This window comes from Gorilla gorilla, chromosome 18 (genome assembly GCF_029281585.2).
Source record: "Gorilla gorilla gorilla isolate KB3781 chromosome 18, NHGRI_mGorGor1-v2.1_pri, whole genome shotgun sequence".
Taxonomy (NCBI): domain Eukaryota; kingdom Metazoa; phylum Chordata; class Mammalia; order Primates; family Hominidae; genus Gorilla; species Gorilla gorilla.
The window spans coordinates 27,353,705-27,377,826 of NC_073242.2; the positions used below are offsets into that span (position 1 = coordinate 27,353,705).

Below are 24,122 nucleotides of genomic sequence, written 5' to 3' on the forward strand. Positions count from 1 at the left end.
TTTCATCCTGGTATGGCCCTATTTTCACAGCCTGGTATAAGCTTAGGAATCAAATGCACCCAGGTTCAGATCCCAGCTCTAAATCTTCTTGGCTTGTGTGATGCTTCACTCCTCTGGGCCTCAGTCTCTCCATCTGTAAAATGGGACTAATCTTGTCTGCCTCACACTTTGTGGCATAAAGTGAGATCATGTAGGCACCAAAGTAATTCGAGGTGGTGCTGATGGCAGTGGTAGTGGTGGTGGTGGCAGCGGTGGTGGTGGTGGTAGCAATTCTCTTGCTCTCCTTTGGAAACTGCACTAGGCATTAAGCTTGTTACATTTTGTCTCCTGGTTTCTTAAATGTCTTCCAGAAACATCTGACCCTCTTATGGGCCTCTGGCATGTTAGCAAGATGAAAACTCTCTTGAGAATTTCTTCTCTCTATTTTCTTCTTGAAATCTCATGTGTTAATGTCTGCCCTCTTCCTCATAGCTAGGTGCCCCCATTTGACAGATGGGCAAAGTGAGGCATTCAGAGAGGTGATGTGACGTGCCCAAGGGGTCCTGCTCCCTGGAGCTCTGCAGCAGGAGACTGGGTCCAAAGGAAATGGAGGCAGAGAGGCATGGGGGTCAAGCCAGAGCAGAGGGTCCCAAGTTCAGACCCTACTAGGCAGGTAAGGCTCAGGAATAAGAAACAGGCTGGTTTGCAAAGTCTGAAAAAGGGGCTTCCGTGGGACCTTGGGCAAGGTTCTGGTCCTTCTCTCTGTGCTGAGGGGCTGGACTCAGCCACTGAGGATTCCGGGTCCACAGGTGAAACTGTGCCACATCTTCACACCTCTGGCCTCAGTTTCCACATCTGTGCAATGTGGTGGCTCCAGGAGGCACTGCCTGCCTCATGGGTTATGACTGAGAGGCCTGTGAGGATGATGTCACAGGTCCCTAAGAGGGAAGTGTCACCCCGATGGCCCCAAATGTCTTACTTGCAGGTGACCTTTGGTGACAGTGGGTGCCTGCTGTGGGGCTGGGCCCCCTCCCACCTCTTTCTCACTCCCTCCCAGGAGGAGCCCAGCTGCGGGTGGGCGGGGCTGGCGGGGAGCGGCTCACCACATCCTCCTCTTCCTCCCCACTCTGCACATGCGGCTGGGTGGCAGCCAGCGGCCTCGGACAGACCCACTGGCGTCTCTCTGCTGAGTGACCGTAAGCTCTGCATCTGGCCCTCTGCCTGCCTCTCCCTGAGTGTGGCTGACAGCCACGCAGCTGTGTCTGTCTGTCTGCGGCCCGTGCATCCCTGCTGCGGCCGCCTGGTACCTGCCTTGCCGTCTCCTTCCTCTGTCTGCTGCTCTGTGGGACACCTGCCTGGAGGCCCAGCTGCCCGTCGTCAGAGTGACAGGTCTTATGACAGCCTGATTGGTGACTCGGGCTGGGTGTGGATTCTCACCCCAGGCCTCTGCCTGCTTTCTCAGACCCTCATCTGTCACCCCCACGCTGAACCCAGCTGCCACCCCCAGAAGCCCATCAGACTGCCCCCAGCACACGGAATGGATTTCTGAGAAAGAAGCCGAAACAGAAGGTAATTCCAGCCCTGGTTTTCTGCTGGGACCAGGGTGCCTTCTCTGCCTAGGAGGGACTGTTCCCTGCCTGCTGCATCTAGTGTCACAGTGGGAGGCCTCGGAGGACTGTGCCCAAGTCACAATTGGGGACACTGAGGCAAAGAAGGTTCATGCAGTGAGGCTGGGCAGAATTGAGGTTGGGGTCTCTTGTTCAGCACAGCTTAGGGGCCCAGCAGCAGGGATGTGGCTGAGACGACCCTCTGTCTTGAAAACCAGCCTCCAAAATGTAGCGGGCTGGGGAAGGAAAGCCAGTTTCAAGCCAAACATAACATGTCAATCACCTGATTCTGGGCGGCTGAGCCGGGAGGTGACGGGCATGGGTGTAGAGCCTGATGGGATCCATTCTGTGTCAGTTTCTATGTCTTACCACCTTGATTCCACCCAGTCATTCAAAACAAGGGCTGGTGTGCCCATTTCACAGATGAGGCAATGAGGCTGCGAGAGGTAGAGTGATTTTCCCTCGGTGACTCAACTGGGACGTAGCAGGTCGGGCAGTCAAGCCAGGTGACCCCATGAGCTGTCGCTGCATCTTTCTCATGAAGCACGGGGAACGGGTCGGATGGTAAGAGGCCAACCCAGTTCCCTGTGCGTGTGGAGGAGAGGAGGGTGGGGAGGTCAGTGGAGGCTGAGCCTTGAAGGATGGGAAAGGAAGAACATTCCTGGTGGAGGAGCCCTGAGGAGCAGGAACTTAGGACTTGCCACAGGAATGACGTCTCTGCTCAGTGAAGGCAGAAGACCAGGTGCGGGACATTCAAAGCCAGGAGGCTGCTGCGAGGAGGGCATCTGTGATTCCCTGGGGGGAGAGTGGGGCTTTCAGAAGCACATGGTGGAGTCGGGGAAAACCTGCCAGGTCAAAACCCGGCCACGCGCCTTCCTCACTCGGTGAACTTGGGCAAGTCTCTCTGCTTCTAGCCTCGAGAAGCCATGGTTTTCTCATCTATGAAATGGGGACCAAGGTACCCCCATCCTGGTGGAGCTAGTTGTGGGGACCTCAGGGCCGAACAGGGTGAAAGCTGTGCTCCTAATGGCCCTTTCCCTTTGAGGAAGAGAGTTTGTGGCATGAGAAGCTTTGAGCCCATGGAGAAGAGCCCGACTCCAAGAGTGACAGAGGGGGAGCGACACACTCAGGCTGCTGTGGTCCTGCCTGGCCAACCACCTGGCTCTGGTCCCCCCAGTGCCAACTCACCATGTTGTAGGCACTTAAGGGTCTCCCATAGTCCTCAACAGGTGAAGCGGGCAGCCTCATTCAGCCCATTTCACAGATGACAAGAGTGAGGCTTAGTGGAGACAACCTTGCCCCAGGTTAACTGTGACCAGATGACATGGAGCTGGGATTGGATGCCAGTCTGTAGGACAAGGCCACCACCTGCTAGATAGAATAACATGAAAACAAGACTCGTGGGCCTGGGTAGCTTCTGGGAAGCAGCATTGGATGGGGATGGCTGAGTATTCATTCCCACGAGGACAGGCAGCCCCCAGAGGAGAGGCCCTGCTCACCTGCTCCCCACCGTGGGCTCAGCGATGCCCCTGTCCTGCCCGCTTCTCTGCCAGGAGGGTGTCCGGATCCTTACTCAGTCCCACAGTGGAGGTAGCTAAAAGCCCTTGTGATAGGAGGAGGCAGAATCCAGGACCAGGAGAGGTGGGGAGAGCAAGGCAAAGACAGCTCTGAGCTCAGACTGCAGGCTCCCACTGCCCAGCGATCCTGGTTTCAGGCTAGGAGAAGAAACTGGGAGGTGGGGGTTAGAGCCAGTAAGGGGCTTGTGGGCAGTAGAGTAGGGGGTGGATACCGGAGGAGGAGGCCCATTCAAGAGAAAGCCAGCCACCAGAAGTTCTGGGAGGAACCCACCTCTTTGTAGAATCAGGACAACCCAGGTGCCTGATAAATAAATGAATGAAAGGAACGGGGTATCCGCTCCTTCCACAGCCAGAGAGGGAAGCTAGCGCCTTCAGCATCCTCACAGGGATCCTCACAGGGATCCTCACAGGATCCTCACAGGCACAGGGGCCTTCTCCACACAACTAGGAAGGTGTGCCCGCGGTTAGATGGGGGCACTGGAACTGGCTTCCCAGCACACCACCCCTTGTGAGTTTGAGCCATGGAACTGGCCAGACCTGGGTTCAAGTCCCAGCTCCATCGCTTAGTACCTGTGTGACCTTGAGGAAGCCACTTAACCTTTCTGCAGCTCAGTTGCTGCATCTGTAAGAGTGGAAATAGGAATAAGAATGCCTGTCTTAGGTCTGTGGTGAGGATTTACTCAACCTATTCTTTATGGAACATCTACCATGGCCCAGGCACCTCCCTAGGTCCTGAAGCTCTGGGGTACACAGAGAGAGCCAGTGTGATGAGGAAGGCAAAAGAGCTGGGCACAGATGGCTCATGAGAAGTGCCCGCTATCATGTTTTACTTTTTTTTTTTTTTAATTTTTTTTTGAGACAGAGTCTTGCTCTGTTGCCCAGGCTGGAGTGCGGTGGCGCAATCTCAACTCACTGCAACCTCCATCTCCCAGGTTCAAGCAATTCTCCTGCCTCAGCCTCCCGAGTAGCTGGGACTACAGGCACCTGCCACCACACCTGGCTAATTTTTGTATTTTTAGTGGAGACGGGGTTTCACCATGTTGGCCAGGCTGGTCTTGAACTCCTGGGCTCAAGTGATCTGCCTGTCTCAGTCTCTCAAAGTGCTGGGATTATAGACATGAGCCACCGTGACCGGCCTATGTTTTACTTTAAATATGTAAGAGCTCTTTGCTTTTAGCTATGAAAATACAGATAAAAAATAATAAATATTATTGGTCATATTGGCATATATGAGACCTCAGTAAATGAGAGCTCTTACGATGATTCTGCTCCCCCCCTTTTACAGATGGGGAAACTGAAGTTCAGAGCAGGGTGGGGGTTTTTCTAGGGTCACTCAGGGAACCATCTAGAAGGGAGCAGTGAAAAGAGGGGAACAGATGCTTCCTCCAGGAAGAGGGTCTTCTTGCCCTCGCAGCCCCTTCCTCACATGCCCTCCTTCCCTGCCCTCCGGAGCCCCTGGACATGTGAAGGGGAGGGGGAGGGGGCAATGGGAGGAACCCACCCCCACCCCTGGCTCACAGGTGCCACCGCCCCCACTCCCTGCCCTGGCCCCAAGCCAAAGGGACTTTTCATGACAGCTCAAATGAGACCTCTGAGTAAACTTGGAACTTCTGAAACGACCTGAGAATATTCCCCGGGCTGGGGGGCAGGGGCCCCAAGGAGGGCCCCCGACTGCCCAGGACATCTGCATCAGGAACCCAGCCTGCTGATCTCTGCAGCCCACAGGAAGGATCTGGCCACCCCGACTCCTGCCCTGAATTGTCCCCAGGGAGTTGGGGCAAGTGCACCAGCCCGGCTCCTAGCCCAGGCCCCCGCCATCCCCCACTGTGTGAACAGGACAAGGCCCTGGGCCTCTCTGGGCCTCCTTTCCCCATCTGCCAAGCGGGCTTGACTAGGACGAGGGCTTGCCAACTTTCCCCAGAATGAATCAGTAACACCAGTCCAGTTTGGCCAGGGCCAGGGCGGGCTGATGGGGGCTGCTGGGAACTGAGGGGAGAGAGAGGGTGGGTGGCCAGCCCCGCTCCACCTCATGGCATAGTTCAAAGCCTCCTTTCACTGCTCTACAAGCGGCCCCTCCTGGGCTGGAGGAAATGGAGCTGGAGTGAGATCTGGCTGCAGAGGCTGCGAGGTTGCAAGGTTTGGGCAAGGCTGCAGAGGATGGCAGGGCTTGCAGGGAGATAGAAGTTGCACAAGCAGCGGGGGTGGGGAGTGGGGGGTGCGGGTGCTGGGACTGGGACCTCATGCTCCACAGCTAGGAGAGGTTGCACAGGCTGGAAGAGGTGCCAGGAGGGAAAGATTGCTGGAGCTAATAGAGATTTGCTGCCTGGCTAGGAGAGAGAGATAGGCTGAGAGGTAGCAAAGCCTCAGAGGTTGCACGAGCTGGGGAGGGGAAGGCCCTTCCTCTCACCTTCATCTTCTACTGATTAAGCTGTAAGCCTGAGGTCCCCAACATACCTGCCTTCAGACACCCATAACCCACCCCTTGCCGATGGCGAAAAAAAAAAAAAGATGAAAAGCAACTAACACTAACCACACACCTAATACTAACCACACTAACCTGCCTCACACTCCTCATCCAGGCTAAGCCTGCTGCCCTCATTCCACAGATGAGGAAAGCTGAGGCTCAAAGAAAGGCAGAGATACGGCCAAGTTCCCACTGCGAGTGAGTGGCAGAGTCTGCTTTCTGACCCAGGGCCACTGGGCTAGTTCTTCCCCAGCCTGAGAACCCACTGAGATGAGAACTTGCTGTGTGACCCTGGGCAGCCCACTGTCCTTCTCTGAAAGTTCCTTGTTACTAATCTGATGACATTAGTCATGATTATTCACTCTGGGAGCAGAAGATGTTGTCTGAGGTGGGTTTGGGGGGAGTTTCTGGGGACAGTGAGGAAGCTAATGAGGAAAGCAGGACCTCTTAGGGGCTGTCTCAATTTTTAGCCTTATTCATTCATTCACTTAACATTCTTCTTCAGCTACTTATTGGGCACCTACAGGTCCTCTTCTCTGCACTAGGGATACTGTCCTGAACGAAATAGGTCAATTACCCAGCCTCTGAGAGCTCATGCTTCAGTACAGAAAGAAGTTACAAACACATACACAGAGACATTTACAAAACGATTCCTCATATTACACCTGCTATGAAGGAGACAAACTAGGGGATGTGGGGTACAGAGATCTGTGGCGCAGACCCAGTTCAGATAGGGTTGGCTCTTTGAAGAGGCAACACTGAACTTGAAACCTGAGGATGAGAAAGGAAAGAAGCTGGGGGAAAAGCATTCTAGGCAGAGGGAAAGGCATGTCCAACGGCCCTGATGCAGGAAAAAGGATTGAAGCATTAAAGCTTTTATCCTCGGCCAGGTGCGGTGGCTCATGCCTGTAATCTCAGTATTTTGGGAGGCCAAGGAGGGTGGATCACCTGAGGTCAGGAGTTTGAGATCAGCCTGACCAACATGGTAAAACCCTGTCTCTACTAAAAATACAAAGTTAGCCAAGGTTGGTAGCCCATGCCTGTAATCCCAGCTACTTGGGAGGCTGAGGCAGGAGACTCACTTGAACCCGGGAGGCGGAGGTTGCAGTGAGCCAAGATCGTGCCACTGCACTCCAGTGTGGGCAACAGAGCGAGACGCCATCTCAAAAACAAAACAAAACAAACAACAACAAAAAGCGTATCCTCACCAAATACACAAGGCTCTCAATCCCCTAAGCTCCAGAAAAATGGGTCAAAAAGGGTAAGATTTAACTTTGGAGTGTACGGTCTACATAGGTCTTAACATTGAGGATAATGTTTGTTCACAATTCGTTCCCATAGAAAGCATTCTCTTTCATTTAGTCACTCATGTAGCAAATGTTTTGAGCACCCACTGTAGGCACTGGTTAGTTACTGGGGATTCAGCAGTAACAAAGAAACACACTGTCCCTGCCTAGATGGTGCCCAGAATATAGATGAAAACACCATGAGCTATGTTCTATGTGGAGGGTGGACCCCAGAGGAAGGAGTGACTCATGCTCTTTGGAGAGGTCAAAGATTGACAGAGGAGCTGCCATTTGAATGGGATTTTGAAGACTGAGTAGGAGGCTAACAGTCAGTCAAAAAGGGCAGATAGTTTCCGTGGCTAAAACAGCACATGCACAGGTGTGCAAGCCAGGTGAATGGAGCATGTTGGTGAGGCTGTCAGTGGTCTGATGAGCCTGAAGTCCAGTATGAATACTGGGGGCTAGATCCTGAAATGCCTTGAATACCAGACAAGGAATTTGGGGTTTTTCTCTTGTGGACAACAGAGAGCCATGGAATGACATGGTTGGAGTAAGAATGGAGTTGGAGGAACCACAGCTCTGTAGCTATAGCAGGAAGGTCAGAGAGGAGGACCAGCAGGAGAGCAGGTGGGCAGAAGTCCTTGAAGACCCTGGATAACTTTAGGAGTTCTTTCTTCTGTGTTCCCTCTCGGGAAGTCCCTCCGCCTTAACACTTCCTCTTCTGGTGACCTGTTGGCTCCTGTTCCTGGCACTTCTGGGGAGTCCCTCTTCGCCCACCTCATTTCTTTGTGATCCCTATAGGAAATAGGGCCATTTTACTTTTACCACACTACCCACCTTTCACTTTCAGCTCCATGTCCCCTGGGTCACATTGCAGAGAATGGCCGACTTGAGGAACTAGACGCATCCCATTCCTCAATCGTGTGACAGAAAAAAGGTACAGGGAAACCAAGAACTTGGGTTCTTTCCAGTGTGGGGAGGTTGTAAATAATGGCTGCTATGAACATGCTGGTACATGTCTGCTTGTGCACATATGCTTGCATTTCTCTTTGGTTATATAACTTGGAAATGGAAATGTTGAGTCTCTGCTCAGCAGAAGTTTTCCAAAGTGGTTGTGTCAATTTACACTCTTACCAGAATATTGAGTAGAGACAGAGAGTTTAGTTACTCTGTATCCTTTTCAGCACTTGGAATTGTTTGTGTTTATTTCTCTCTCTCTCCATATATATATAAAAATAAATTATATATGTTTATTGTATATAATTTATATTTTATAAATATATGTATTTATAAATAAATATTTTTATATTTATATTTTATTATAAATTTACATATATATGTATAATTCTTTCCCTCTTCCTCTTTCAGTTTCTTTTCCATTCTCTTAATGGAAACTTTTGATCAATAAAAAATCTTAATTTTAATGAAGTTTATTTATAAGTCTTTCTTTATGACCAGAACTTTCTATGTGCTGTTTAAGAAGTGTTGCCTGCAATAAAGTGATAAAAATATTATTCTGTGTTTTCTTCTAGATGATTTACTGTTTTACCTTTCACATTTAGGTCTACAGTCTATCTGTAGTTTATTTTTCTGTATGGTGTGAGGTAGGGGTCAAGGTTTACTTTTTCCATATGAATATTCAATTAATATACCATCATTTAAGAAAACATCATGTTTTTCTCTCCACTGCCTTGCACTGGTGACTTACTGAAAATCAAGTGGTTGAATACATGAGTTTATTTCTACTGTTTCTGTTCTTTTCCATTGGTTAGTTTGTTTTTCCTTGCAACAATGCCATACTTTCTAAATTACTTTATAAATCTTGACATTCTTCTTCAAAATTGTCTAAACTATTTTCAATCCTTTGTATTTCTATATAAATTTTAGAACTATCTTGTCAATTTCCACCAAAGAAAATCTTGCTGGGGATTTTTTTCTTGAAACTTTGGATTTTACTGAAACTTTACTTCAATTTGGGGGGGACTAGCATCCTTAAAATATTAAATTTTCCAATCCATGAACATAGTATGTACCACCACTTATTTATGTTTTCTCTAATTTTTCTTAGTAATGTCTTGTAGGTTTCTGTGTAGAAGTCTTGTACATCAACTAGGTGCAGTGGCTGACACCTGTAATCCCAGCGCTTTGGGAGGCCAAGGTGGGTGGATCTCTTGAGGTCAGGAGTTCGAGACCAGCCTGGCCAATGTGGTGAAACCCTGTCTCCACTAAAAATACAAAAATTAGCTGAGTGTGGTGGTGCAAGCTTGAAATCCCAGCTACTCGGGAGGCTGAGGCAGGAGAATTGCTTGAACCCAGGAGGCGGAGGTTGCAGTGAGCAGAGACTGTGCCTCTAGTGACAGAGCTGAGTGACAGAGCAAGACTCCATCTCAAAAAAAAAAAAAAAAGTCTTGTACATCTTTCATTAGATTTCTTCTCGGATATTTGATTTTTTGATGCTGATGTAAATGGCATAATTTTAAAATTTCTTGACTGTTTGTAGTGTACAGAAATATAATGAGTTTTTATACTTTACAACTTTATTAACACTTTTTAAAGCTAAAGTTCCAGATGTTAAAAGAAATAGCTATCAAACCCAGCCCACTTCAACTGACCACCAGTTGAGGGCTTCCTGCCTTTCTTTGCTTTTGTAATGTTTATGGATCTTTTTCTTTGCTAATCTAACAAGAGAGGGTATTGTAGTGCAAAGTATAGTGTCCCGGGTTTGGATTTTATTAACCAGTAGATCTTTTTTACCCTTAACAATTTTTAGATGTACAGTACAATATTGTAAACTGTATGCACATTGGTTTACAAGAGATCTCTAGAACTTTTTCCTATTGCATGGGTGAAACTCTATACCCATTGAAAAACAACTCTTCATTTCTCCCTCCCGCAGTCCCTGGCAATCAGCATTCCACTTTCTGTTTCTATGAGATTGATTACTTTACATACATCATATAAGTGATACAATGCAGTATTTGTTTTTTTTTGCAATTGGTTTATTTCACTTCGCAGAATGTCCTCAAGAAGCATCCATGTCATAACATATGACAGGACTTCCTCCTTTTTAAAGGCTGAATAATATTCCATTATGTATGTACTACATTTTCTTTATCCATTCACCTATCAATAAATTTAGGTTACTTGCTCATCTTAGCTATTGTAAATAATGCCGCAGAAACAGGTGTGCAAATATCTCTTTGAGATGCTGTTTTTATTTCTTTTGGATATATGTCTGGTATTTCTATTTTTTTAATTAAAAATTTTTTTAAAAGTTTCGCATCATTTTACAATCCCACTAAAAGTGCACAAGGGTTTCAATTCTCTACATCTTCACCACCATTTGTTCTTTTCTTTTTTTTTATAATGACCATCCTAACAAGTGCAGGATGATATCTCGTTGTAGTTTTAATTTGTATTTACCTGATGATTAGTGATGTTGAGCATCTTTTCGTATGCTTAATGGGCATTTGCTGATCTTCTTTGGGGAAATGTCTATTCATGTCCTTTGTCCTTTTTTTTTTTTTTTTTTTTTTGAGACAGAGTCTTGCTCTGTCGCCCAGGCTGGAGTGCAGTGGTGTGATCTTGGCTCACTGCAACCTCTGCCTCCCAGGTTCAAGCAATTCTCCTGCCTCAGCCTCCCAAGTAACTGGAATTACAGGTGCCTGCCACATGCCTGGCTAATTTTTGTATTTGTTAGTAGAGATGGGATTTCGTCATCTTGGCCAGGCTGGTCTTGAACTCCTGACCTCAGGTGATTCGCCCGCCTCAGCCTCCCAAAATGCTTGGATTACAGGTGTGAGCCACCACACCCGGCCATTTTTAAATTGAGTTATTTGTTTTTGTGTTGTTATTGAGTTGTAGGAGTTCTTTGTATATTCTAGACATTAACCCCATATCTCTTGTATGGTTTGCAAATATTTTGTCCCATTCCATAGGTTGCCTTTTGATTCTGCTGATTATTTCCTCTGCTGAACAGAAGTTTTAAAGTTTGATGTAGTCTCATATGTCTATTTTTACTTTTGTTGCCTGTGCTTTTGTTATCACATACAAGAAATCACTGCCCATTCCAATTTCACGAAGATTTTCCCATATGTTTTCTTCTAGGAGTTTTATAGTTTCAGGCCTTATGTTTGGGTCTTTAACCCATTTTGAGTTAATGTTTGCATATGGAGTAAAATAAAGATCCAACATCATTCTTTTGCATATGGATATTTGGTTCTTCCAGCACTATTTCCTTGAACAAACTTCCTTTTCCCTCTTGTATAGACTTAGTGCCTTTGTAGATCATTTGACTATATACACAAGGGTTTATTTCTGGGCTCTCTATTCTGTTCCATTGGTCTGTATATCTATCTTTATGCCAGTACCATACTATATTGATTACTGTAGCTTTTTAATACATTTTGAAATCAGGAAATATGAGGCCTCCAGCTTTCTTCTCCTTCTCCTTCTCCTTCTTCTTCTTCTTTTTTTTTAGAGTGTTCTTCTTTCTCAAGATTATTTTGGCTATTTAGGGTCCCTTGAAGTTCCATATGAATTTAGGATGAATTCTTTTTTTATTTCTGCAAAAACTGTCATTGAGATTTTGATAGGGTTTATATTAAATTCAGTTTTCTGTGAGTAGTATTGTCATCTTAACAATATTAAGTCTTCCAATCCATGATCATGGGATGTCTTTTCACTTATCTGTGTTCTTTAATTTCCTTCAAAAATGTTTTATACAAGTCTTTCTCCTCCTTGGCTAAGTTTATTCCTAAGTACTTTTCTCTTTTTGATGCTATTGTAAATGAAATTTTTGGCTTAAGTTTCTTTTTGGATTGTCCATTGTTAATGTAAAAAATGCAACTGAGTTTTGAGTGCTGACTTTGTATTGTGCAACTTTGCTTAATTCACATATTAGTTCTAACCATTTTTTTAATATTTAGGGTTTCCTACATATAAAATCATGTAATCTGTGAACAGAGATAATTGCATTTCTTCCTTTCCAATTTAGATACCTTTTATTTCTTTTTCTTACCTAATTGCTCTGGCTAGAACTTCCAGTTGAATAGAAATGGCAAGTGTGGGCATCCATGCCTTGTTCCTGATCTTAGAGGAAAAGCTTTCAGTTTTTTACTGTTGAATATATTCACTGTGGGCTTTTTATATATAGCCTTTGTTATTTTGAGGTAATTTATTTCTATTTCTAGTTCCTTGAATGTTTTCTTTATCATGAAAGAGTATTGAATTTTTTCAAATACTTTTTCTGCATCAGGTGAGATGACCATGTGATTTTTGTCCTTCTTTGTGTTAATTTCATGTATTACATTTATCTGGTTTTTGTAACTATCTTTGAATTCTGCAGATAAATCCTATTTGGTCATGGTGTATAGCCTTTTAATGTGTTGTTAAATTTGGTTTGCTAGCATTTTGTTGAGGATTTTTGCATCAGTATTCATCAAGAGTACTGGTCTATGGTTTTGTTTTCTTGCATCTTTGTCTGGCTTTGGTACTGGTGCATCATAAAATGAGTTTGGAAGTGTTCCCTACTGTTCAATTTTTTGGAAGTGTTAGGGATGAATTGGTGTTGATTCTTTAAGTATTTGGTAGCATTCTCTAGTGAAGCCAATTGGTCTTGGCCTTTTTTTTTTTTTTTTTTCTAGGAGGTTTTTGATTACTGATTCAATCTCCTTTCTAGTTTAGGTCTGCTTAGATTTTCTGTTTTGTCATGATCAGTCTGAGTAGGTTGTATATGTCTAGGAATGTATTAATTTATTTGAAGTATCCAATTTGTTGGCATATAATTGTTCATAGTAGTCTCTTAGAATCCTTTTTATCTCTGTGACATAGTTACAATGTCTCCTCTTTCATTTCTGATTTTAGTTAATTTGAGTCTTCTTTTTTTCTTAGTTTAACTAAGGGTTTGTCAATTTTGCTGATTGTTAGAAATACAATAGATTTTTATATTGATCTCATCTTCAGCTTCTTTGTTTAACAATTATTATTCTAACAGTTTATTTGTTGAGTATCGTGGACTTTTCTGGTTCCTCAATTCTTATATAACTTAAACACATAGTTTTCTAATCTTTATAAATTAAAAGTTTCTTATTGTTGCCTTATTATGTTAATTAGCACCTCTAGTATAAGATGTTTTTGTTTTTGCCCTGACCTCAGTGAGGAAGTGTTCAATATTTCACAATTAAGGATAATGTTAGCTATGTATAGTGTGTGTGTGTGTGTGTGTGTGTGTGTGTGTGTGTGTGATCGTAATTAGATTAAAGAAGACTCCTCTATTTCTGCTTTCCTGACAGGTTTTAAAAATCATGAATGGGTGTTGCAATTTATTAAATGTGCTTTCTGAACTTATTAAATGATAATATAAATTTTCTTGTTTATTGAGTTAATGTGGTGAAATTGATTATGGTTTCTAAATGTCATACTAACCTTACATTCCTGAAATAAACCAATGTGATAATAATATGTTATCTATTTTTATACATATTATTAGATTTGACTTGTTAATATTTTGTTTCAGATATTTTTAAGATTATTTATGGGAAAGATTGACCTGTAATTCTACTTTCCTTTAATGTCAAGTTTTGGTATTAAGACTGCCTTTTATTTCAGACATCAATGAAAGCACTGATGTGTCTGGGATTATGTCTACCATCTTGCTATTTGTTTTCTTTTTTGACCTATCTATTCTTCCTTCTTTGTTCTAGTTTTTAGAAAATCAAGTTTTAAAAATTATTATTCCATTTTTCCTATTAGTTTGTTCATTGTACTTTCTTTTATATTCTTTTTGTGCTTATCTTAGAGATTACAACATGCATACTTATTATTATTAGGATCTACCTAATATGAATTCTTCCAAAAGTTCATGGAAAATTCAAATTATGAAAAAACTATGCATGAAGTTCAAACTTTTTTCTGCACCAAAATAAACTTGTACTAACTTGCTATAACATGTCTGGACAGGATCTAGTTTGAGTCACTAAGAAGGATAAGGCGTCTGTTTGCAAAAAAGCCCCTATCATTGCAACATGAATTCTGCTAAAATTGAAGCAGGAACAAACATCAAATTTATGGTGCAACTAGGGTGGAAGAATGGCGAAATCAATGATAAAGATAAAGCCCTCCGTGGCCGATCATCCATATCAATTTGTTAGGAAAAAATTCATCTTGTTCATGCCCTAATTGAAGAGGACCAACGATTAACAGCCCAAGCAGTAGCCAACACCATAGACATCTCAATTAGTTCAGGTTACACAATTCTGACCAAAAAATTAAAGTTGAGCAACCTTCCCACTTACTGGGTGCCAAACCACTGCGCCCAGATCAGCTGCAGACAACAGCAGAAACTTCCATGCAAATTTTAAACTAATAGGATCAAGATTCAGAAGCATTTCCTCACATAATTGTAACAGGAGATTAAACGTAGCTTTACCAGTTCATCCTGAAGACAAAGCAGTGGCTCCAAAGAGGTAGACGAGGTTCAGTCAAGACAAAAGCAGACCGGTCAAGAAAAGCAAAGGTCATGGCAACAGGTTTTTGGGATGCTCAAGGCATTTTGCTTGTTGACTTTCTGGACAGCCAAAGAATGATAGCATCTGCTTATCATGAGAGTGTTTTGCGGAAATTAGCCAAAGCTTTAGCAGAAAAATGCACAGGAAAGCTTCACCAGAGAGTCCTCCACCATAGCAATGCTCCTGCTCATTCTTCTCATCAAATAAGGGCAATTTTACAGCTTCCATGAGAAATTAGGCATCCACTTTAAAGTCCCGTTTGGCTCCTTCTGACTTCTTTTTGTCTCCTAATCTTAAGCAATCTTTAACGATCACCCATTTTTCTTTAGTTAATAATGTAAAAAAGCCTGCATTGACATGGTTACATTCCCATGACCCCCCAGTTCTTTGGAGATGGACTATGTGCCTGGTATCATCACTTACAAAAGTGCCTTGACCTTGACTGAATTTATGTCGAGAAATAGAGTTTATTTTTTAATTGTTATCTTTAATTCCATGTTTCCATGAGCTTTTTGAAGTCCTCTTGAACAATCTGAAGTCCTCTTGTACAAAGTCCTCTTTAACTTTATTCACCTCTTCTTACCTTTGGGGTTTCATGGTCGTGTATTTTAATTCTGCATATAGTTTACATCATTAGTATGTTAAGAAATTAAAAATCATAGTAATTCACTTATTTATTTATTTATTTTGATACAGAATCTCACTTTCTCACCCAGGCTGGAGTCTCACTTTCTCACCCAGGCTGGAGTTGCAGCTCACTGCAAGCTCCACCTTCCGGATTCAAGTGATTCTCCTGCCTCTGCCTCCCTAGTAGCCTGCACTGCAGGTTTGCGCCACCACACCTGGCTAATTTTTTGTGTTTTCAGTAGAGACCGGGTTTTGCCATGTTGTCCAGGCTGATCTCGAACTCCTGACCTCAGGTCATCCACCCACCTAGGCCTCCCAGAGTGCTGGGATTACAGGCGTGAACCACCGCGCCCAGCCTAATTCATATATTTAGAGTACTTTCTGTTGCTCTTCATTTCACCCTACAGTAACTTGCTTCCCATCTGGAATTATTTTTCTTTTACCTGAAAAACTCACTGTTGTATATCTCTTGATGCAGGTCTATCAATGACAAAATCTCTTACTTATTTTTGTCTGAAAAAAAATCCTTATTTTGCCTTCATTTTCAAAAATCTGTATTTCAGATGTAATTCACAAAACTGAAAATGTACTCTTAAGATGTGCAATTCAACAAAGTTGTGCAGTCATCACCACTAACTCTATATTTTCATCACTCCAAAAACAAACCTACATCCATTGCTGTTACTCTCTATCCCCCCGCCCCTCAGCCTCAGCTCCTGGCAACCACTAACCTACTTTCTGTCTCTATGGATCTGCTAATGCTGGACGTTTCATACATATGGAGTCATACAATATGAGGCCTTTTGTGTCTGGTGTCTTTACTTTAGCATGAATTTTTAAAGTTCATCCGTTTTGTAGCACGTATCAGTAGTTCATTCCCTTATATGGCTAAATAACATTCTACTGCATGGATATACTACATTTCTTTATCCATTCACCAGTCGATAGAAATTTTGCTTGTTTCCAGTTTTTTGGTATTATGAATAATGTTGCTGTGAACATTTGTGTACAATGGTTTGTACATTTCTTTCTAGACATATATCCGCAATTGTTTTCTTTCCTTTTTCTTTCTTTTTTCTTTTCTTTTTTTTTTTTTTTTTTTTTTGAGACAGGGTTACACTCTGTCACCCAGGCTGGACTGCAATGGTGTGAAAACAGCTCACTGTAGCCTCAAACTCTTGGGCTCAAGTGATCCTCCCACCTTAACCTCCTGAGTAGCTGGGGGTACATACCACCATGCCCAGAAAATGTTTTCATTTTAATTTTTGTAGAGATGAGGTCTTGCCATATTACCCAGGCTAGTCTCAAACTCCTGGGCTCAAGCAACCCTCCCGCCTTGGCCTCCCAGTATGCTGAGATTACAGGCATGAGCTACTGCATCTGGTCAATTCTTTTCACTATATAACTAGGTGTGAAATTTCTTGGTCATATGGAAACAGTCATACATTGCTTAATGACGAGGATACATTCTGAGAAATGTGTCATTAGGTAATTTTGTCATTGTGTGAACGTCATAGAGTGCACTTACACAAACCTAAGTGGTATAGCCTACTACACACCTAGGCTGTATCTTACAGCCTATTGCTAATTGGCTACAAACCTGCACAGCATGATACGGTGCTGAATACTGTAGGCAACTGTAACACAATTGTAAGTATTTGTGTATCTAAACATAGAAAAGGTACAGTGAAAACATGATATAAAATATGAAAAAACGGCACACCTGTGCAGGGCACGTACCGTGAATGCAGTTTGCAGGATTCGAAGTTGCTCTGGGTGTCAGTGAGTAAGTGCTGAGGGAATGTGAAGGCCCAGGACATTGCTGTACACTCCTGTAAACTTTATCAACACTGAACTCTTAGGCTACTCTCAATTTATTTGAATTTTTAAAATAATAAATTAACTTTAGCTTACTGTAACATTTTTCCTTTATTTTATTTTATTTTATTTTATTTTGAGACAGAGTCTAGCTCTATTGCCCAGGCTGGAGTGCAGTGGCGTGATCTCGGCTCACTGCAAGCTCCGCCTCCCGGGTTCACGCCATTCTCCTGCCTCAGCCTCCCGAGTAGCTGGGACTACAGGCGCCCGCCACCACGCCCGGCTAATTTCTTGTATTTTTAGTAGAGATGGGGTTTCACGTGTTAACCAGGATGGTCTCGATTTCCTGACCTTGTGATCCGCCCGTCTCGGCCTTCTAAAGTGCTGGGATTACAGGCGTAAGCTACCGCACCCGGCCCTATTTTATTTCATATTTTGAGACAGAGTCTCTCACTCTGTCGCCCAGGCTGGAGTGCAGTGTCGCGATCTCAGCTCACTGCAACCTCCGCCTCCCAGGTTCAGGCAATTCTCCTGCCTCAGCCTCCAGAGTAGCTGGGACTACAGGCGCCCGCCACCACGCCTGGCTAATTTTTTTTGTATTTTTAGTAGAGACGGGGTTTCACCATGTTAGCCAGGATAGTCTTGATCTCCTGACCTCGTGATCTGCCCGCCTTGGCCTCCCAAAGTGCTGGGATTACAGGCATGAGCCGCTGTGCCCGGCCAACATTTTTTCTTTATAAACATTTTAACTTTTTAAAACTTTTTGAATAACACTATTGTAATAACAGTTATCTTATTGTAATAACACTTAAGTGTTTTCGTGCACTCTTGTACTAACACTTAAGACACAAACACATTGTACAGCTATACAAAATATTTTTTCTTTATATTCTTATTCTAAAAGCCTTTTTATATATTATATTTTAAAATTTTTTATTTTTTATTTTTTTACTTAAAAAAATTTTTTTTTGTTAAAACCTAAGACACGCGGGGCATGGTGGCTCATGCCGGTAATCCCAGCACTTTGGGAGGCCAAGGAGGGCGGATCACCTGCAATCAGGAATTCGAGACCAGCCTGGCCAACATGGTGAAAGCCCCATCTCTACTAAAAATACAAAATTGGCCAAGCATGGTGGCGGGCGCCTGTAATCCCAGCTACTTGGGAGGCTGAGACAGGAGAATCACTTGAACCCAGGAAAACCGAGACCACGCCATTGCACTCCAGCCTAGGCAACAAGAGCAAAACTCCATCTCAAAAAAACCCAGAAAACAAAAAACAAAAAATCTAAGACACAGGCAGACACATTAGCCTAGGCCTACACAGGGTCAAGATCACCAATATGACTGTCTTCCACCTCCACATTTTGTCCCACTGGAAGGTCTTCAGTGGCAAAAACACACATGGAGCTGGCATCTCCTATGATAATGATGCCTTCTTCTGGAATCCATCCTGAAGGACCTGCCTGAGGCTGTTTTACAAGTTAACATTTTTGTTTGTTTTTAAGAGTCTCGCTCTGTCACCCAGGCTGGAGTGCAGTGGCACAATCTTGGCTCACTGCAGCCTCCACCTCCTGGGTTCATGCGATTCTTGTGCCTCAGTCTCACGAATAGCTGGAATTACAAGCACACACCACCGTGCGTGGCTAATTTTTGTATTTTTAGTAGAGATGGGGTTTCACCATGTTGGCCAGGCTGGTTTCCAACTCCTGACCTCAAGTGATCTGCCTGCCTCAGCCTCCCAAAGTGCTGGGATTACAGGCGTAAGCCACTGTGCCCCTCCAACATTTTTTTTAAAAAGTACAAGGAGCACACCCTAAAATAGTGATTTAAGATATAGTATAGTAAATACATACACCAGTAACATCGTTTATTATTATTATTATTATTATTATCAAGCATTATGTACAGTACATAATTGTATATGCTATCTTTTTTTTTTTTTTTGAGACGGAGTCTCACTCTGTTGTCCAGGCTGGAGTGCAGTGGCGCAATCTCGGCTCACTGCTACCTCTGCCTCCCCATTCAAGTGATTCTCCTGCCTCAGCCTCCTGAGTAGCTGGGACTACAGGCATGTGTCACCACGCCTGGCTAATTTTTTTGTGTTTTTAGTTGAAACGGGGTTTCACCATGTTTGTCACACTGGTCTCGAAGTCCTGACCTCAAATGATCTGCCTGCCTCGGCCTCCCAAAGTGCTGGGATTACAGGCGTGAGCCACCGCACCTAGCCCTGCATGTGCTATACTTTTTTATGACTGGCAGTGCAGTAAATTTGTTTCCACCAGCATCATCACAAGCCCGTGAGTAAAGTGTTGTGTCATGACGTCACTAGACAATAGGAATTATTCACCTTCATTATAGTCCTATGGGCCCGCCTATGTATATGCAGTCTGTCATTGACTGAAATATCATTATGCAGCACGTGACTGTATTTAACATTTTGAAGAACTGCAAAACTGTTTTCCACAGAGGCTGCACCATTTTACATTCTCACCCTCCACCCCCTCATTCACACTTGTGATTGATGATTATTATTACCATCCTAATGCATGTGAAGTGGTATCTCATTATGTTCTTGATTTGCATCTCTCTAGAGAGTAATGTCAATGGCCACCTTTTCGTGTGTTTGTTGTTTGGATATCTTCTTTGGAGAAATGTCTATTCAAATCTTTTGCCCATTTTAAATTTTAATTCTTGCCTTTTAGATCTTGAGTTGCAAGAGTTCTTTGTATATTCTAAATACCAGACCTTTAACAAATACATGATTTGCAAATGCTTTTTTTCCCATGCTGTATGTTATAGTTTTACTTTCTTGATAGTATTTTTCGAAGCACAAACATTTTAAATTCTGATACAGTTTAATAGATCTATTTTTTCTTTGTTTACTTATGCTTTTGTGTCATATTTAAAAAACTATTATTGTCTCATACAAGGTCATGAAGATTTACACCTAGGTTTTATTCTAAGAGTTTAATAGTTTTACTTTTTACATCTAGTCTTTAATCTATTTTGAGTAAATTTTTGTATATGGTGTGAAGTAGAAATCTAGCTTCATTATATTGCATTGTGGATATCCATTTGTGTGGTACCATTTGTTTTAAAGACTATTCTTTCCCCCCATTGAATTGTTTTGGCCCCCTCATCAAGAATCGGTTAAACATAAATATATGCACTTCTTTCTGAACTCTCAGTTCAATCCCATTGATCTATATGTACATCTATGTGTCAGTACCACAGTGTTGATAAGTGTAGCTTTGTAGTAAGCTTTGAAATAAGGAAGTTTGACTCCTCCAACTGTGTTCTTTCTCAAAATCTTTTTGGCTATTCTAGTCCCTTACATTTCCCTATAAATTTTAGGACTAGTTTGTCAATTTCTGCAAAAAAAAAAAAAAAAAAAAAAGAGCCAGCTGGGATTTTTTATAGAGATTACTTTGAATCTGTAGATCGATTTGAGGCGTCATCTTGATAACATTAAGTTTTCCAATCTATGAACATGGTATATCCTCCATTTATTTAGGTTTTCTATAATTTATTTCAGTAACATTTGTAGGTTTTATTGCACAAGTCTCACACTAATAAACAAATTCATCTCATATTAACATAACTAATGAGTTTTGTTAAATTTACTTTAACCATTTTGTTCTGTTTTGTATTATTGTAAATGAAATCACTTTCTTAATTTCATCTTCAGATTATTTACTGCCAGTGTGTATAAAATATCATTATTTGTGTCTATTAATCTTATATTCTACAACTGGGCTAAATTTATTAGCTCTAACTGGTTTTTGTTCGTTTTAGGTGTAAATTCCTTTAGTTTTGTATCTACAAGATCATATTATCTGCAAAGAGAAATGGTTTACTTCTTCCTTTCCAATCTGAAAGTCTTTTATTTCTTTTCCTTACCTAATTGCCTTGGCTAGAACCTCTAGTAAAATGTTTTATAAAAGTCACAAGAGTGAACATACTTGTCTTGTTCATGATCTTAGGAGCAAAGCTTTCATTTCTTTACCATTAAGTATGATGTTAACTGTAATATTTTTATAGCTCTCCATATCATATTGACCTTGCTTTTATTTTTTAAGAGTTTTTTTCTGGATATAAAATTCTAAGTTGGCTTTTGAAATTTCAGCATTGAAAGAAGTTGTTCCATTGTCTGCTGTCTTCCATCATTTTGTTAAAAAGTCAGCTGCCAGTCTTATTGTTTCTTCCTTGAAGGTGGAGTGTCTTTTTTTTCTGCATACTGCATATCTTTGTCTTTTATTTTTTAAAATAGTTTTTCTATGATATGCCTAGATGTGGTTTTCTTTGTATTTATCCTATTTGTGGTTTGTAGAGCTATTTAAATCTGTGGCTTAATGTCTTTTGTTAGTTTGGAAAAAAATTTTAAGATCACTGCTATTTCTTCTTACTTGTTTTCTCTCTCTTCTGCTTCTTAATTGCAAATGCATGTATGTTAGATCGTTTCACAATGTCTTCTGTGTCTCTTTTGCTCTTTTCTGTATTTTTGAACTTTTTTTCTCTGCATGCTTCAATCTTGGTATTTTCTATTGACCAATCTTCCAGTTTACTAATCCTCTCTTCTGATGTTGCTAGTATGTTGCCAAATCCATCTCTTCAGTCCTTATAAACTTCAGTTATTATATTTTTCAGTTCCAGGATTTCTACTTTTTAAATAGGTTCCAAATTTCTGGTACAATTTTTGAACACATTAATCATAGTTATTTTAAATCATATCTGATAATGCCATTTTCCAGTTCACCTAAGTAACTTTTCTATTGTCTATTTTATCTTCATTGTTGATCATTTGATACTGCTTTTTGGTTTACCTTGTAATTTTAACTGAAAGTTGGACATTATGTATAAAAAGTATAGAGGCTTTGGATGAAGCTAACTTTTTCTAGATCAATTTAAATTTTCTTCTAGCAGACATATAGCATATAAGCAGATTACACCTCGATGCAGTCAAGAATGAACTATTTCTAATTTTTCCTTATTCCCAAGGAATAGTATTTTCTAAATAGCTGGGTACTCACCAGGGCCCATCTTTTTTTTTGCCAGGCCCTGAACTCTAATCCTTCCCTCAGCTTGTAAAACTGTGAAAATTCCTTCTTAGTTTTCCCACCTATTAGCAGGTGTTTTTTTGCTAAGTTTCTTGGCATGCTACTTATTTTCAATGACTTTGCACATGATTTGAGGGGAAATTGCATGCAGAATTTCAATGCATTTTTCCTCTCTTAAGTATATATAACTTGGCACTCTCTTGTGCAGTTTTTTTTTTTTTTTTTTCTGCTTAGTAGTTGCCCTCAGTGGGAGGATTAGTCTGACAACAGCTACTTCATTATAGCCAGAAGTGGAAGTCCCTCACTCATATTTTATTTTACAAAACTAAGCCTCACTTACATTTAAAATGTTATGAAATAGTTTGAACATACAAAAGGGCATAAAATATAATCAACACCCATGGTAGCTTCACCAAGCTTTACCAAACTGTTGAGACCCTTGAACATTCCTCCTTCTCACACCCCCTCCTTTTCCACACTATTCAAAATTTGATGTTATTATCCCCATGAATTTTTAAATATTTTTATGATGGGTATGCTTACCTAAACAATATATAGGATGATTTTGTATGGTTTTCAGTGTGGTGTCGATGGTGTTATTATGCTTATGCTGTTCTCTAACTTCCTTTTTTCACTCCAAATTTTGTTTGTGAGAGTCATTCACTTCGTTGTGTGTGGCTGTAAATGATTCATGTTTACACTGAGTGACAGTATTGCGATTTATTTTTTCACTCTCCTGATGATGGCTATTTAGATTGTTTCCAATTTTTCACTATTAAAATCAATGCTGCTATAGACATGCAGGAAGAATTTCTTTACCAGTTTACATAAGAGTGAAGTTACTGGGTTTTAGGTAGGGCATGTGTTCGCTTTTATTAGGTCATGCCAAACTTTTTACCAGACCAGTTGTAATAATTTACATTTCCTCTGGCTATAAATGAGAGTTCCTATTATATCATATCCTGAGCAATATGTGATGTCATCAGACTTTCAGTTTTTGCCAATCTGACACAATTAAAATGGTATGTCATTGTGGTTTTTCTTTGTATTTCTTTTCTTTTTCTTTTTTTTGAGATGGAGTCTCGCTCTGTCACCCAGGCTGGAGTGCAGTGGTGCAATCTCGGCTCACTGCAACCTCCACCTCCCGGGTTCAAGCAATTCTCCTGCCTCAGCCTCCAGAGTAGCTGGGATTACAGGTGCCCACCACCACACCTGGCTAATTTTTGTATTTTTAGTAGAGATGGGTTTCACCATGTTGGCCAGGCTGGTCTCAAACTCCTGACCTCAGGTGATCCACCCACCTCGGCCTCCCAAAGTGTTGGGATTACAGGCATGAGCCACCACGTTGACCATGAAGTTAAGCACCTTATATTCTCCATAGCGCTCACTTCAATCTAATTTCCTGCCCCAAGCTTCTCCATTTCCCCAGAATCTCCTGAAATTTGGTCAACTTTTAGTGTGAATTACAGCAACTCCAGGAAACACTTCTCAGCACTGAAACTGGTGGATAAATGCACCTACAGGACTTCAAATTCGATGACACTTTTAATGCTCATGACAAACCTGCAGCAAAGATTGATGACCTCCATTTTATAGATGAGAAAACAGAGAATCAGAGGGGTTAGAGAACTTGCCCAAAGACACACAGCTGGGACCTGGCACACTCCAAGTCAGGTGCACTTCACTCCTCCGTAGGAGACTGCAGAGGTTGGGTGCTGCAGCGGTGTGTCAGGCCATTCTTGCATTGCCATAAAGCAATACCTGAGACTGGGTAATTTATAAAGAAAAGAGGTTTAATTGGCTTATGGTTCTGCAGGCTGTACAAGCATGCTGCCAGCATCTGCTCGGCTTCTGGTAAGGAGGCCCTCAGGGAGCCTTTACTCAAGGCTGAAGGTGAAGCAGAAGCAGACACATCACATAGCGACAGCTGGAGCAAAAGAGAAGGGGGAGGCGCCACACACTTCTAAACAATTAGATCTCAGGTGAACTCACTCATCACCAAGCGGATGGTGCTAAGCCATTCATGAGAGATCCGCCCCCATGATCCAATCACCTCCCACCAGGCCCCACCTCCAACATCGGGGATGACATTTCAACATGAGATTTGGGTGGGACAAATATCCAAACCATATCAAGGGGCTCCTGTAGCAGGAAGCCTCCTAAGACACCTTCTGTCCTGGTAGGAAACACACATGGTGG

General features: G+C 42.3%; 1 protein-coding gene across 6 annotated transcripts in view; it reads left to right on the forward strand.

The window, feature by feature from the left end:
- Positions 1-1,102: 1,102 nt before the first annotated feature.
- Positions 1,103-24,122, forward strand: part of IL21R (interleukin 21 receptor) — a 49,947-nt gene continuing 26,927 nt past the window's right edge. The window contains exons 1-4 of one of the 6 annotated variants that reach the window (XM_063699568.1): positions 1,109-1,548; positions 2,010-2,150; positions 7,439-7,540; positions 7,764-7,850. Coding sequence is in view for 2 of the 6 variants with exons in the window: in XM_063699566.1 (XP_063555636.1) it covers positions 7,455-7,540 (86 nt within the window). In the remaining 4 variants the exon portion in view is untranslated. Of the gene's footprint in view, positions 1,549-2,009; positions 2,151-7,438; positions 7,541-7,763; positions 7,851-24,122 lie in introns of all 6 variants that reach the window. The other 5 variants (XM_063699566.1, XM_063699570.1, XM_055365567.2 and 2 more) reach the window with 5 other exon arrangements.